This window comes from Coregonus clupeaformis, chromosome 38, assembly GCF_020615455.1.
Source record: "Coregonus clupeaformis isolate EN_2021a chromosome 38, ASM2061545v1, whole genome shotgun sequence".
Lineage (NCBI taxonomy): Eukaryota > Metazoa > Chordata > Actinopteri > Salmoniformes > Salmonidae > Coregonus > Coregonus clupeaformis.
This window is the reverse complement of record NC_059229.1, coordinates 4,598,288-4,612,443: the sequence shown is the minus strand read 5'-3', so window position 1 is coordinate 4,612,443 and position 14,156 is coordinate 4,598,288. Positions and strand designations below refer to the sequence as shown.

General features: G+C 45.1%; 2 protein-coding genes across 2 annotated transcripts in view; both read right to left on the bottom strand.

Annotated features, from left to right (window-relative positions):
* Window positions 1–1,001: 1,001 nt before the first annotated feature.
* On the bottom strand, window positions 1,002–7,128 carry LOC121553816 (transcription factor AP-4). Its single transcript, XM_041867192.2, has 7 exons — window positions 6,659–7,128; window positions 4,066–4,231; window positions 3,777–3,875; window positions 3,298–3,471; window positions 2,888–3,052; window positions 2,458–2,619; window positions 1,002–1,828 (listed from the first exon to the last, which is right to left on the bottom strand). Exons 1-7 carry the CDS (start codon window positions 6,739–6,741, stop codon window positions 1,670–1,672), a joined length of 1,008 nt encoding a protein of 335 aa, XP_041723126.2. The 5' UTR covers window positions 6,742–7,128; the 3' UTR covers window positions 1,002–1,669.
* A 1,628-nt stretch (window positions 7,129–8,756) lies between these two features.
* The window catches only part of LOC123482789 (trinucleotide repeat-containing gene 6C protein-like), a 14,055-nt gene continuing 8,655 nt past the window's right edge, over window positions 8,757–14,156 (bottom strand). Inside the window, exon 10 of the mRNA XM_045211674.1 lies at window positions 8,757–8,822. Coding sequence (XP_045067609.1) covers window positions 8,757–8,822 — 66 coding nt within the window. The remainder of the gene's footprint in view (window positions 8,823–14,156) is intronic.

The window sequence follows — 14,156 nt, the reverse complement described above, 5'->3', positions numbered from 1 at the left end:
GACACAACTTATTCTGTAAGTTTCATTCATACATGTGATTAATGGGATCCAGCTAAGTACCAGCTGTGTTTTATTCTGCTAGAGCCAACCTATCGCTGTCTATTGTCTTAAGAACTTTCCAGACAGGAAGCGATGGGGCGGAGCGAGGTTAGCAAAAATAGAACAGTTACCCATTTTCTCCACTTCGGCTGAGCGGCTTTCACGTGCACGAGCACCGCCAATCGCTCCACCCGGAAAGAATTCCGCCCCCTGCCTGGCTCCATAGAAAATTTATGGGCAATTCCGCCGCAGCTTCGTGTCTGGAAAGCCCTTTATGATAGACTGTGATTAGGGACTATATATTGCAATGTCTATACTAGATAGTGTGATTAGGGACTATATGTTGCAATGTCCATACTAGATAGTGTGATGGTACTACAAGGGTAAAATAACAAGTGCACCCCTTTGTCCCTGCTCTAACAAAATTGGAGAAATGTGTAAGAGGGGGAGTTCTGATGATAGCCTAATCAAACTGGTTTAAACTGGTTATGAGTTACATTCTCCAGTACATTGAGAGTTGTACTAAACAGTAATTAACATTTTATACTGTAACGTGTGTTGACGTAAGGATGGATCACTGTGACAGTATGAAGCAACCATCTATAGAATGGGATGGGAGACGGAGAGGGAAAGATGCCTGTGGACTTTCCCCGTGATTTCAGTCCCAACTCTATAGATGTACCGTATGGCTGCGGCCCAAACGGCCCCCTATATAGGGGAAAGGGGGATACCTAGTCAGTTGTACAACTGAATGCATTCAACTGAAATGTGTCTTCCGCATTTAACCCAAACCCTCTAAATCAGAGAGGTGCGGAGGGCTGCCTTAATCGACATCCACGGCGCACGGGGAACAGTGGGTTAACTGCCTTGCTCAGGGGCAGAACAACAGATTTTTACCTCGTCAGCTCAGGGATTCGATCCAGCAACCTTTCGGTTACTGGCCCAACGCTCCTGCCCGCCACCCCATATATAGTGCATTACTATTGACCATGTGGCAACCCTATGGGCCTTGGTCTAAAGTAGTGCACTACATAAGGATGCAATTTCATGCATATGAATGTATCCCACGGCGGCCATATTGAGCCAACTTCTTCACCTGTGATTTAAAAGTACACGATCTGAACAAAGCTTATCATAACTACTGGGTTGCTCTATGATAATTATAATGCCAAAGACAGATTAAAAAAAGAAACATATCAAAAAGTAGTCAGGCGTCTGGAGGGAATCTTTGTGACCGTCTTCTACAGTGGGTGGGTATCGCTAACGTGTGTGTGTTCCATTTGTTTGTCACTGGTTTGAGATTGAATTTGGATTTTAGTAGAACAAGTGTCATTTTTTCACTCTACCAGTCAAGATGCTGTCTGAATGTGTTTGTATCAGTGTGTGTGTGTGTGTGTGTGCAGCGAACAGTTCATCAAGCAGTCCTCTCCCTTGCTGTCAAACTGTCTGGAGAGAACACGTTGTGTGTGTTTATACAGTATGTATCAGTGTGTGTGTATATATGTATCGGTGTGTGTGTGTGTGTGTATCAGTGTGTGTGTCTGTGGTAGCTAACAGTTCATTGAGCAGCCTTGGCTCTTGCTGTCTGAAACTGTGAAGAGAACACGGTATGTGTGTGTATCTCTGTGTGTTAGTTCATGGAACAGTCCTCCTCTCCCTCGCTGTCGGAGGCCGTGTCAGAGCCGGCGGTATCCATGGCGACGTGGGCGGGGCTGACGATGACTGCTCGTCTCCTCTCATCCTCAGCACTGCCCCTCCTCTCCTGGGTACGCTCTATGTGCTGGATGGCCTGGAGGGCAGAGGTCATAGAGAATTCTAAGGTCAAAGGTCATATGAGTCAGTGACACTGTACGTAATGGGGTTATCTATACACCTCACACTCAAACATATGCTCTCTGTCTCTCTCTCTCAAACACACACATCACTATAGCACTAAAGACATCATAGAGAGCACAAGTGCACAAGGATACACACTGAACTTCACTATAGAAACCCTACAGAGCACAAGGATACACACTGAACTTCACTATAGAAACCCTACAGAGCACAAGGATACACACTGAACTTCACTATAGAAACCCTACAGAGCACAAGGATACACACTGAACTTCACTATAGAAACCCTACAGAGCACAAGGATACACACTGAGCTTCACTATAGAAACCCTACAGAGCACAAGGATACACACTGAACTTCACTATAGAAACCCTACAGAGCACAAGGATACACACTGAACTTCACTATAGAAACCCTACAGAGCACAAGGATACACACTGAACTTCACTATAGAAACCCTACAGAGCACAAGGATACACACTGAACTTCACTATAGAAACCCTACAGAGCACAAGGATACACACTGAGCTTCACTATAGAAACCCTACAGAGCACAAGGACACACACACTCTCTTTCTCACCTGTACGATGGTATCCAGGTTCTGCCGGGACGTTGACACTGTGCTGGTGTTGGAGGCTGGGCTCATGGTAACCACGGTGACGTGATGCGGGTGGGGGGTTAGCGTGGGGGCGGGGACGATGACTGTGGGGTGGTGGGTGGGGGCTCGGGCAGGGGACCGCACCTACAGGAGGAGAAGAGAGATGGTGAGAATAAGAAAAGTTTGAGAACGGAGGAGAAAAGAGAGAGAAGGTGAAAAATGAGGAGAAAGAGAGAGAGTGTACAAAGAGAGGAAGGAAAATAAAATAGAAGATTCACTTTCCTTCCATTCAAAACCAGTTTGTGTGTTTCCCCATCTGTGGATTGTGTGTGTCTGTCTCTCGGTCTGTCTTCTTGAGTAGTTACAGACTGTGTGTGTGTGTCCCCCACCTGTAACCTGTGTGTCTCTGTACCTGTGGGCTGTGTGCTGTGTGTCTGTCCCTCTCTGCGCTGGTCTCTGAGTGGAGCTGCTGTAGCCTCAGTAAGGTCTGGGTCTGGATGTGAGCCTGCTCCTCCTGGACCTGCTGGGTGATCACCTTCAGCCTCTCTGGGTGCAGCACCATGTCCAGAGAACGCACCTGGATGGACAAAGACACAGAGGAGAAGGGTGGTCAGTCTTTATCTCTATACTCCTCTTCACTCTTCCTTCCCTCTTTTCATTCTCTTTCTTCCCCCTCACTTGTTCATCCGCTCTCTCCACCACCTTTTAGTTCAACCTCCTCTCCATCCCTTCTTTTAACTGCCTTTCCCCACTCCTCTGTTCATCCCGCTGTCCCTAGCCAGTATCTCCCACATCTCCCCGCCCACCATCCTTCCCTCTCACCTGTTCCTCCAGTATCATCCTCGCCGAGCGCTCCTTGTCCAACTGTTGTCTGAGCTCCAACATCTCTCTCCTCAGCTCCTCGGCTTTCTCCTCCTCCAGAATGTCTGGGGAGCCGATCCCTTCATCCTTCTCCTCCCCCCCACGCCTCCTCTTTGGGGAGGAACCACTGAACTCCTGCAGGAGGAGAGGAGAAGGGGAGAGAGGAGACAGGGTGAGAGGGAGCATTTCAACTAGTTATGGCCACGTCATGAACAGTAAATAGTTCACTAAGGTAATTGTTAGGGAGAAAGTATTTATGCTGTACGCCCAAATGAAATGGATCACTTTACACGTTCGTGTACTTTTATCTGGGTTCAATTATCAACTGTATACATTTCTGATATATATATATTTTTTAAACACGCAAGTTACAATATTTTGATGAATTTCAGTGGCTATACTTGGCTATATGAAGGTAATACAAATGTATGAATGTCTACCTGTATGAAGCGCTTGAGCTGATTGTTCTGCTGCAGTAGCTGGGTCTTCTCCTGCTCCAGAGCAAAGATGTAGTCAGACGTCTGCTGTAGGATGGCAGCCTGAATAGGCACAGGAACAATATCACAAAGTTAGGTCAGAATCAATACTCTCAGAAACAGTTTCCTTGAATCCTCCATGAGTGGTATGGACACAAACATAGTTATGGTTATGGTCCCTCTCTCCTACCTTGCCGAGTTTCTCTCCGTCTGTGTGTGGCAGGAGTGTTTTCTGTATCTCTCTCTTGCTCACCTTGCTGAGTTTCTCTCCGTCTGTGTGTGGCAGCAGTGTTTTCAGCGACTGGAACCCTGCGTTGATACTCTGCATGCGGCGCCGTTCGTTACTATTGGCGATCTCCCGGCGGATACGCCTCTCCTGGTCCTGAGCAGTCTCTGGGCTGAGAGGGATGTTGGCCAGACTGGAGGGAGAGATGAAGGAGAGGAGGGCCAGAGGGAGGGAGGGAGTAAAGGACAGAGGGAGATAATGAGACAAAAGTTATATTTTATTCAGGTACATATTTTTATTTCCTTGAAAGGTAAAGAAGGATTGTTAATAACAATAATGTAACTCTGTGTTGTTGTTTTTATCGCACTGCTTTGCTTTATCTTGGCCAGGTCGCAGTTGTAAATGAGAACTTGTTCTCAACTGGCTTACCTTGTTAAATAAAGGTGAAATAAATAAAATAAAATAAATAAACATAGCAAAATGCAAAGACAGCAAAGTCCTATTTTCACCATTCCTGCATTTCTAATAAAATATGGGCCTATATTGCAATTTAGTTTAAAGTCTGCTTTTCACCAGGTGTCTAATTAGAAATTACATGGCCATGAATAACTACCATGCCGATGTAGCTTGGGGGGGGAAACACTCCAGGCACGCAGGTAGTACGGCGCTATTCCTTCCCACTCCTCTGCAACCACACTCCCCACCTACATTTCACTAGGGTTAGTGACTAGGGCTATTATAAGGTCAGGTCCTGGAGTTTCCCTGAACTCACTGCCCTTCAGCCCATTTAATGGTTGCTAACCTACTCCTGTTCTGTTTACTCAGCCAGAGTAATATGTAAACCATATAGCCTCCAGAGATAGCATCAATGAATGCTCTACAACAGGGTTTCCCTAACTCTGTCCTGGGGCCCCCCCTGTGTGCACATTTTGGTTTTTGCCCTAGCGCTACACAGCTGATTTAAATAACCAACTCATCAAGCTTTGATTATTTGAATCAGCTGTGTAGTGTTAGGGTAAAACCCAAAATGTGCACCCAGGTGGGGCCCCAGGACCGAGTTTGGGAAACCCTGCTCTAAAAGTTTGAAAAATAAGTAGAATAACCAGATCTTGGAAAACTTGTCTGACAGCTAGGCTTAAATCATCCACAACGGGACAGACGGTTAACTGTCGCACAACAGACTCAGACAACATCTTAAGAGGAGAAAATATAGGACTATTAGCAGACCTATTATATATGCATACATTAATGCGTAGACTCACAATAGCTATTTGCTTAGTCAACTGAATGGAGTGCAGTAAGCAAAACAAAATATAGACCGAAATCAATGCTAATAAAAAGTAAAAAGGACAACCAAAATCACACTAAAATACTTTTGAGATAGAATGCACCAAAGCCATTGACGATGTGGGCCTAGAGCGACTAGTACAGAGTAGCCTACAGCAATCTAGAATTAGAAGGCTTGCCTTCATTCATAAATTCTGTCTCTGCTCCAAAAAAGATTCAAGAAGCGTGTTTAGCTACAACCTCTGGCTTCACTAGCTTGATCGAGCGCTTCTCACATGCATTGATTGAGAGCGCAGACTCAATACAACGAAACATTGCAGCTAGCACTGGTATATATGGTTGGTAGCTAGCAAGCTTGTTGTCGGCCCACCAATGAAACAGAATATATACACTTTGTATCTAACGAACTAGTAATGTCTGTAAATCCCTCGCCCAAATAAGTACCTAGCCTAGTAGCTTGTTAGCCTGGTGAAATTTGACACCAAGACCACCCCCTTTCACATGGAGAACAATACTTTCGCCTACATATTTGAAACAATATTACACCGTCGACTTGACAAAAACGGGGGCTTTCTACAAAATATGAATAAATAATATAAAAGTTGTTAAATACAACTTAGTATGGACAACGTTGTATGATGTTTATTATTAGTTAAATGTTGTTGCGGATGTTGGATACACCGCCATGCTACTAAACTCGAGAGCTTGGCCAATTTCAGCACACGACACATAAGCATGGCCGCACTACCCACGAGCTAGCTGGCTAGCTACAGCAGAAATATTCGCTCGCTACACCTCGTAGGTTCCCTACATGTGAGAACCAAAGCCCGTAAACATACACATCTTATTAGTTTGTGTCACAAATGTATAACTGCATTATTTTAGTCGACGTGTTGGGGAGGGAACACCGTAGACAACATCTGGAATGCTAGCTAGCGCGTGCTAGCTACACAGCAGCGAAGCGGCGGGCAGTGTGATTAGTAACCACGTGGTTCGTGTTAGCTGGATACAAAATGTATCGATTTCAAGTATTTATTTACATTTTTCCACTACAACTGTAACCACCAACGGTCGTTATTAATACCTCTAGCCGTTACAATGTTTCGGGGCAAATATTAAATGATTGCTTTCGTCCCGCCCTCGGGGTATGCGTTCATATGCGCATTGCTAACATTAAATCATAGCTTCCTTCCACCCATGTTGTGCCAATATTGTTGTAGCTAGATAGCTAGCTACATTCAGGTTACCATCTAGTTAGTAAGCAGATAACTCACAGTTGCAATCAAAACACACAATACACATCTAATCGAAAGCGTGATTATGCAATACACACCTACAAAGCCCTCCAATAACATCCTTCTCCGATTTCTTGAATTGTTGTAAAGCCTTCTCCGTAGGCATCATGAAGTATTCCATGCTTTAGCTACCTAGATAGTTAACGTTAGATATCTTCAGCTGTAACCCCTTGAGTCTGTTCTGTGTTTTGAGGCTATTTTCCAATTTCCTTGCCGTAAAAAAAATACACTCCAGTACTATGTTCGATTGCACATAGCTAAGTATTATTGATCGTTCGAGGTTGTAGCTAAAAGGCTAGCTAAGCTAACTGTGTGTGGCTCCAGCTGATGCGGATTTCCCTGCGTGCGTGTGGCGCCTCCGCCTACTACTACGTGTGTGTTTGCAGCTGATCTCCGTGTCTCGAGGCGGGAAACAGCTGGTCGGAATCAAGGAGCGCTCAAGAGCTTTTTCTCTCTCTGCATAGCAGACCAGACTACGCACGAACAAAGAGCTACTTTGAGAGAGAGAAGCATTACGGCCTATTGAAGAAGGAACGGCCAACTGGTGCTTATGAAGACACTCAAAATACGCTAAAGGGAAAATTTAAATAAGACACACGGCCAAGGCAACAAACCAAAGTCAAGTACAATAACAGCAAATAATGCATTTGCCTATATTCTATAAAACAACAATCTATTCTATTCTAATGTATTCTATTCTTTAAAAACAAAAATAGATTATATTATTGTTATGCCAGTGCCTATCAGGCCAAATACATTTGAAAGTACTGCAAATAATGTATTATGCCTAAACTGTTATAATAGTCCTATTACCAAGTAGCATTATGATAGCCAAGGTAAATTAACTAAATGGTTTGTAGCCTATGTAACAACCCCCCTTTTCTTATTCAGGTTAAAGCCATATAGCCAGTTTAGCCCAATAGTTTATAGTAAGAAGGCAATTGGGCTTGTATGGCATAAGACTAGGGGCATAACACCTTGTGTGATAGCCTATCTGGGAATGTGGCAATAGTCTATGCCTACATGTAGGCAGACTATCCATCATTTATTAAAACAAATTAGTATAGGCGCATATACTATAACTATGCGATATAGGCCAATGGAATATGCTCCAAAATCTTTTCACATTTCTATCTTTGTTTAGATGTTTAATTTTTTATAAGCAAAAATTGATAGCGCTTCCATGCACCCTTTGACCAGCAGATGGTAGACTAAACCTTCCCACACAGTTACGGTCATCAAACCCAAGGTGTGGATTGTCACGATGACTGTATCATAAAAATTCATGAAAACAAATTTTGTATTTTTGGTCTTAATTTAAGGTTAGGGTTAGGCATAAGGTTAGCAGTATGGTTAAAGTTAGGGTTAGGTTTAAAATCTGATTTTAAGAAGATACATTTTACAAATAGGCAGGGTTTAGGCATAATTATGACTTTGTGGCTGTGGTAACTAGTAACGACCCAACATGTGCACCCCGATAAAAAAAAAACAACGTTATAAGTATCTAGGTATTTCAATAGCATATTATGTAACACAATCTTAAAGAGAGGAAAATGAATAATTTAGCCAATCAGTTGTGCTATAGTCTACACAAGTTCTAAACAACTGTAGCTGTAATGGGCCTTGAGAGAAGGAGGCTAAGCGTGTGAAGTGTGTGTGTGTGAGAGAGAGATGAAGAATGAGTGACTGTGCAGGGAGGATAGAGTAAAGAGGAAGACAGAAAGAGACGGGAGGGAGAAAGCGGGAAGACAGCTGTGAAACGGAGGAATAGAGTATATCTGTGAGAGAGATCCGTGCATGTGTACTACTGCTATGTTTTCTGTTCACACATTCGACTTGTAGGCTCTCGTGTTGTTTTCTTTCTTCAGATAGAGATACTTTTGTGAGTGTAATGTTTACTGTTCATTTCTGATAGTTTATTTCACTTTGTGTTTATTATCTATTCCACTTGCTTTGGCAATGTAAACATATGGTTCCCATGCCAATAAAGCGCTTTGAATTGAATTGAGAGAGAGAGACTTGAAGGAAAGGTTGGAAATGTGCCGAGGACAACCTTCGAGTTTGGGAGTGATAGGCGGGACGGAGAAGGCAAGGGAGGCATGCACTGAGCTGGAAGGGGTAGGCTGCTAGGGTCTGTTACCGAGCAGAGGAGTGGTGGCGGCTGCGTGGGGGGAATGGGGGCTGGACTGGGTCTGGGTCTGTCTACGTACACAGAAGACGGTCACGGGGAGGCTGGAACCACACAGTCACGTCTCCAGCTGTGGGGTGTAGCCGGAGAAAAGAGAGAGAGAGAGAGGGGGAAAGAGAGAGAGCAAAGAAAGAGAGAGAGCCAAGCACGGCTCAGCTGAGGCAAGCAGACGATTGGAGTAGAAGTCGTGAGAGACAACCGCTGGAAGCGAACAGTGGAAGGAAAGAGAAAACAGAGAGGACCCAAATCTGCCACCGACCAACACCAGCACCTCCTCTCCCTCTCTCCATCTCGCTGGTTAGCTGCTCAACCACATAGACGGATGACACCCCCCGCCCCTCTTCTAAAAAGACAACTAGGGGGGATGACCGCCTACGGAGAAGACAGTTGACTAGCGTCGTAACTAAGCGATGCACCTTCTATCCAAGAGCGCAAGCTTGAAGCTATCTTTTATCCTAACATAGGCTATTATTTTTGACGAATGTCACTGTTGACAATATTTCCTAACACAGTTTTGTGGTTATTGACACGAGACTTGGTTTATTTTCGAGACTCTAAAGCAAAGTTGTTTTTCAGTGCGGCCTTGGATATCCATACTCGCTGAAAAACAGATTTTTATTTTTTCAACAAGCTAGGCCTATTTGTAAAGAAATATAGCAGTAGAACGAACGGACTCCTTTGGGGTGGGTTTTTATGTCTTTATTTTCCGTACAGTCTGTTATAGATACATTATATTCTATCGACAATGGTTCGACAAGCGCCTACTAAACTTGTCACTTGAATAGACACTCTCCTGTAGCCTATCTACCGTTTGAAACGGTTGTGTGCACATCGAGACGATACTGAGAAGCGACAGTAGAGGAGACATCCAACGAGGAGAGCCGACAAGGATACTATACGTTCGCGTCCAGTGAAGACAAGGCTTTTATAAAAGGTAAACACACACAGACACTCAGACATCCATGTTCTCCCATATGTGCCCTTTATTCCCCTATAGCCTCCTAGGCTACTGTAATTTCGTTGTGGTTATGTATGTAGAATACTATATTTATAGACTACGTTGATTTGATAAATTCGGCACCTGTGGGAAATTCGGTTGAAATTGTCCCTGAGAAAGGGCACGGATATAAGATGCTCGGTGGCCGGTTATCGGTCTAGACTGGATGTCACGGTCCGTTATGTTGTCCGTCTGACATGTCTGGTCATCATATTATCTTGCATGTGTAGCCTAAATGCCACATTTTCCATTGTATCCAACATCCCATATTCGTTCCTTAAAAATCTCATCACAGGCTGCCTTATCGAGAAAAATGACATGTAGGCTACATATGTGTGACAAGATTGAACGGCCTGTCACACATTGTAGACAGACAGGATCATATCCAGCCAACCGAAATAGTGCGCAATAGTGTTCTGTTAAAGGTGATAGACCGTTCACGACCTAACCTGCCCTGACTGTTGGTTAAGGGCTGTAAGTAAGCATTTCACTGTAATGTCTGCACCAGTTGTATTCGGCGCATGTGACCAATAAAATTTGATTTGATTTGATTTGATTTGAAAATGAGATTAGCCCTAAAGGTCACAGTGAAACACTGGTAAAGTGTTTGGTTGGAAAACTACTTGAATCAACATTGTTTCCATGTCATTTCAATGAAATTACGTTGAACCAATGTGGAATAGACGTTGAATTGACGTCTGTGCCCAGTGGGAGGCCTTGTCAACGCACTGATAAGTGTGTGTGTGTGTGTGTGTGTGTTATGCCCACACAGAGGTTTCAGCAATCTTACAACATCCTTTCCATTGTGGGCCAATAATAAAGATGACTGGCCCTTAGTTTGACCACACACACACACACACACACACACACTGCAAAAGGAGTCTGAGGGGAGCTAGATACAGTACGCAGATACACCCACCATCCCCACAGCAGGAAAAGACAGGGCCTAGTTCCAGGCCTCTCTGAGACAAAGCGGCCCTTAAGAAGCTATGATGCAACGGGACTGTAACAGACCTCATAATATAATCCAGCAGTGATCACAGAAAGGAGAAAGCTCTCTGGACTGGACCTCACCAGACTGATTAACTGGATCTCACCAGACTGACTAACTGGGCCTCACCAGTCTGACTGACTGGAACTCACTAGACTGACTAACTGGCCCTCACCAGACTGACTAACTAGATCTCACCAGACTGACTAACTGGACCTCACCAGACTTACTAACTAGATCTCACCAGACTGACTAACTGGCCCTCACCAGACTGACTAACTAGATCTCACCAGACTGACTAACTGGACCTCACCAGACTGACTAACTGGACTTCACCAGACTGACTAACTGGACTTCACCAGACTGACTAACTAGAGCTCACCAGACTGACTAACTGGACCTCACCAGACTGACTAACTGGACTTCACCAGACTGACTAACTGGACCTCACCAGACTGACTAACTAGAGCTCACCAGACTTACTAACTAGAGCTCACCAGACTGACTAACTGGACCTCACCAGACTGACTAACTGGACCTCACCAGACTGACTAACTGGACCTCACCAGACTGACTAACTGGACCTCACCAGACTGACTAACTGGACCTCACCAGACTGACTAACTGGGACCTCACCAGACTGCCTAACTGGACCTCACCAGACTGACTAACTGGACCTCACCAGACTGACTAACTGGGACCTCACCAGACTGACTAACTGGACCTCACCAGACTGACTAACTGGGACCTCACCAGACTGACTAACTGGACCTCACCAGACTGACTAACTGGACCTCACCAGACTGACTAACTGGACCTCACCAGACTGACTAACTGGACCTCACCAGACTGACTAACTGGACCTCACCAGACTGACTAACTGGACCTCACCAGACTGACTAACTCGGCTATGAGAGGAGAGGACAGCCATGATGAGAAATAGGAGGAAGGCTCAGTGTGTGTGTGTGTGTGTGTGTGTGTGTGTGAAGTGTGAAAGGCCCATGAGTACAATCATGAATGTGCTTAGTAGGGTTGGGCAGTACACATATTTTCATACTGTTCCTGTACCATACCGGGGCATTACCGGCAGTGCACACAAAGGGCGCTATTTCTTTCCAAACGTAAACGAATACAAATAATATTGATCCAGGAGGGGATTAATTGTCTTTGCTGTAACCAAGAAGCTTGGTCTTGCAAGCTAGACATTTAGCTAGCAAGTTAGCAAACCAAATGCATAGCTGGAGCCCTGAGCTGGATATCATTTATTTGGCACATCTTAGATAGTTAACTTATATCTATAAGCAGTGGCGTAGCACGCACCCCCAAACTTTAGGGGGCCCGGTATAAAAAATGTCAAAATACCCCGGTATACGGTTTATACAGTATACCACCCAAGCCTAGAGCTTAGAAACAACATTGTGTGTGTATGTGTGAGAGCTTGCACATAAACATGTGGAGGTACGTAGCAACCCCTTGCCAACTCTATATGCTCCTATACAAGCTATAGCAAAGTCCTGGGGGGGAACCGTGTGTGTGTGTGATATAGCCAAGCGACCCCTTGGAGCCGTGCCGTGCTGGGTGCCATGCTGGGTAAGCCCTGTGTTGTCTTTGACTGCCCGTGTTTGTACATGAGAGTTCAACGGGTTTAACTCTAGCTAGTTATGAAAACCTTCCCCACTACTCTACTCCCCACAGCAGCACACACACACAAACACACACACACACACACACACAAACGCACTCTCACACACACACACACACACACACAAACGCACTCACACACACACACACACACACACACACACACACACACACACACACACACACACACACACAGAGTTAGAGTGGGGAAAGCTGGCCTCCCTCTAACTCTGGCTCTAGTATGGCTGTGTGTGTGTGTGTGTGAGTGCGTTTGTGTGTGTGTGTGTGTGTGTGAGAGTGTGTGTGTGTGTGTGTGTGTGTGTGTGTGTGTGCGTACTCTAGCTCTAGTCTGGCTGGGCTCAGGCTCAGACCAGGCATTTTTCTCCCGTTAGACTCTAACCACTAACGACTGCCTCTCTCTGCTCCCCCCAGGAATGTCTCATTCACCTTCTCTCTCTCTCTCTCTCTCTCTCTCTCTCTCTCTCTCTCTCTCTCTCTCTCTCTCTCTCTCTCTCTCTCTCTCTCATACACACAAACACTCATGCATGAACGAGCAGACACATGCATACACATAGAAGCAGCTGAAGCACAAACATGCACACAGGTAAACACACACACACTAACGACTGCCTCTCTCTGCTCCCCCCAGGAATGTCTAATTCTCTCTCTCTCTCTCTCTCTCTCTCTCTCTCTCTCTCTCTCTCTCTCTCTCTCTCTCTCTCTCTCTCTCTCTCTCTCTCTCTCTCTCTCTCTCTCTCTCTCTCTCTCTCTCTCTCTCTCTCTCTCTCTCACACAAACACTCATGCATGAACGAGCAGACACATGCATACACATAGAAGCAGCTGAAGCACAAACATGCACGCAGGTAAACACACACACACTAACGACTGCCTCTCTCTGCTCCCCCCAGGAATGTCTCATTCTCTCTCTCTCTCTCTCTCTCTCTCTCTCTCTCTCTCTCTCTCTCTCTCTCTCTCTCTCTCTCTCTCATACACACAAACACTCAGAAGCAGCTGAAGCACAAACACATGCACGCAGGTAAACACACACACACACACACACACACACCGTGACACATACACACACACCGTGACACACACACACACACACACTGTGACACACACACAAACATATATATATATTTTTTTCATACTCTACACACATGACATACACGGTTCCCCCCAGTATGGATAACACCACCTGTGTGGCTTCATACATCTAAAAGGGCCCCAGGCCACCCCCCACCCACACATCCCTCTCTCCATCCCTCTTTAAAAAAAGAAAAGAAAAAATCACTCTTTCCTTTTATCCTCCACAGAGCCGTGGGTCTGTGTGTTCAGTTCCAAAACAAACACAGACAGAATTCCGCGTCTCCTCCGTCTTTCCTCCCTCCTCCCTCCTCACCCACATCTCCACTTCTTTCTCCCCCCCCCATGCATTCTCTCTCGTCCCTTCTCTCTCCCTCATGCTTTCTCTCCCTCCCTTGCTCTTGCTGGGCTGTGGTGGTCATGACGTTTTGTCAGCCGGTTATTGTCATGCAGAAGACTGCCATCTCACGGTAATTGACCATTAATGAACATAAACACGTTCAGCATCTCTAGGCATCCATGCATAGAAGACGCATACAAGCCGCTGACGCATGCCTTTGGAACATCGACATTTAAAAAGGTCTAATAAATCTATTTAATATACATCATCACAAAAAATCCATTATTTATT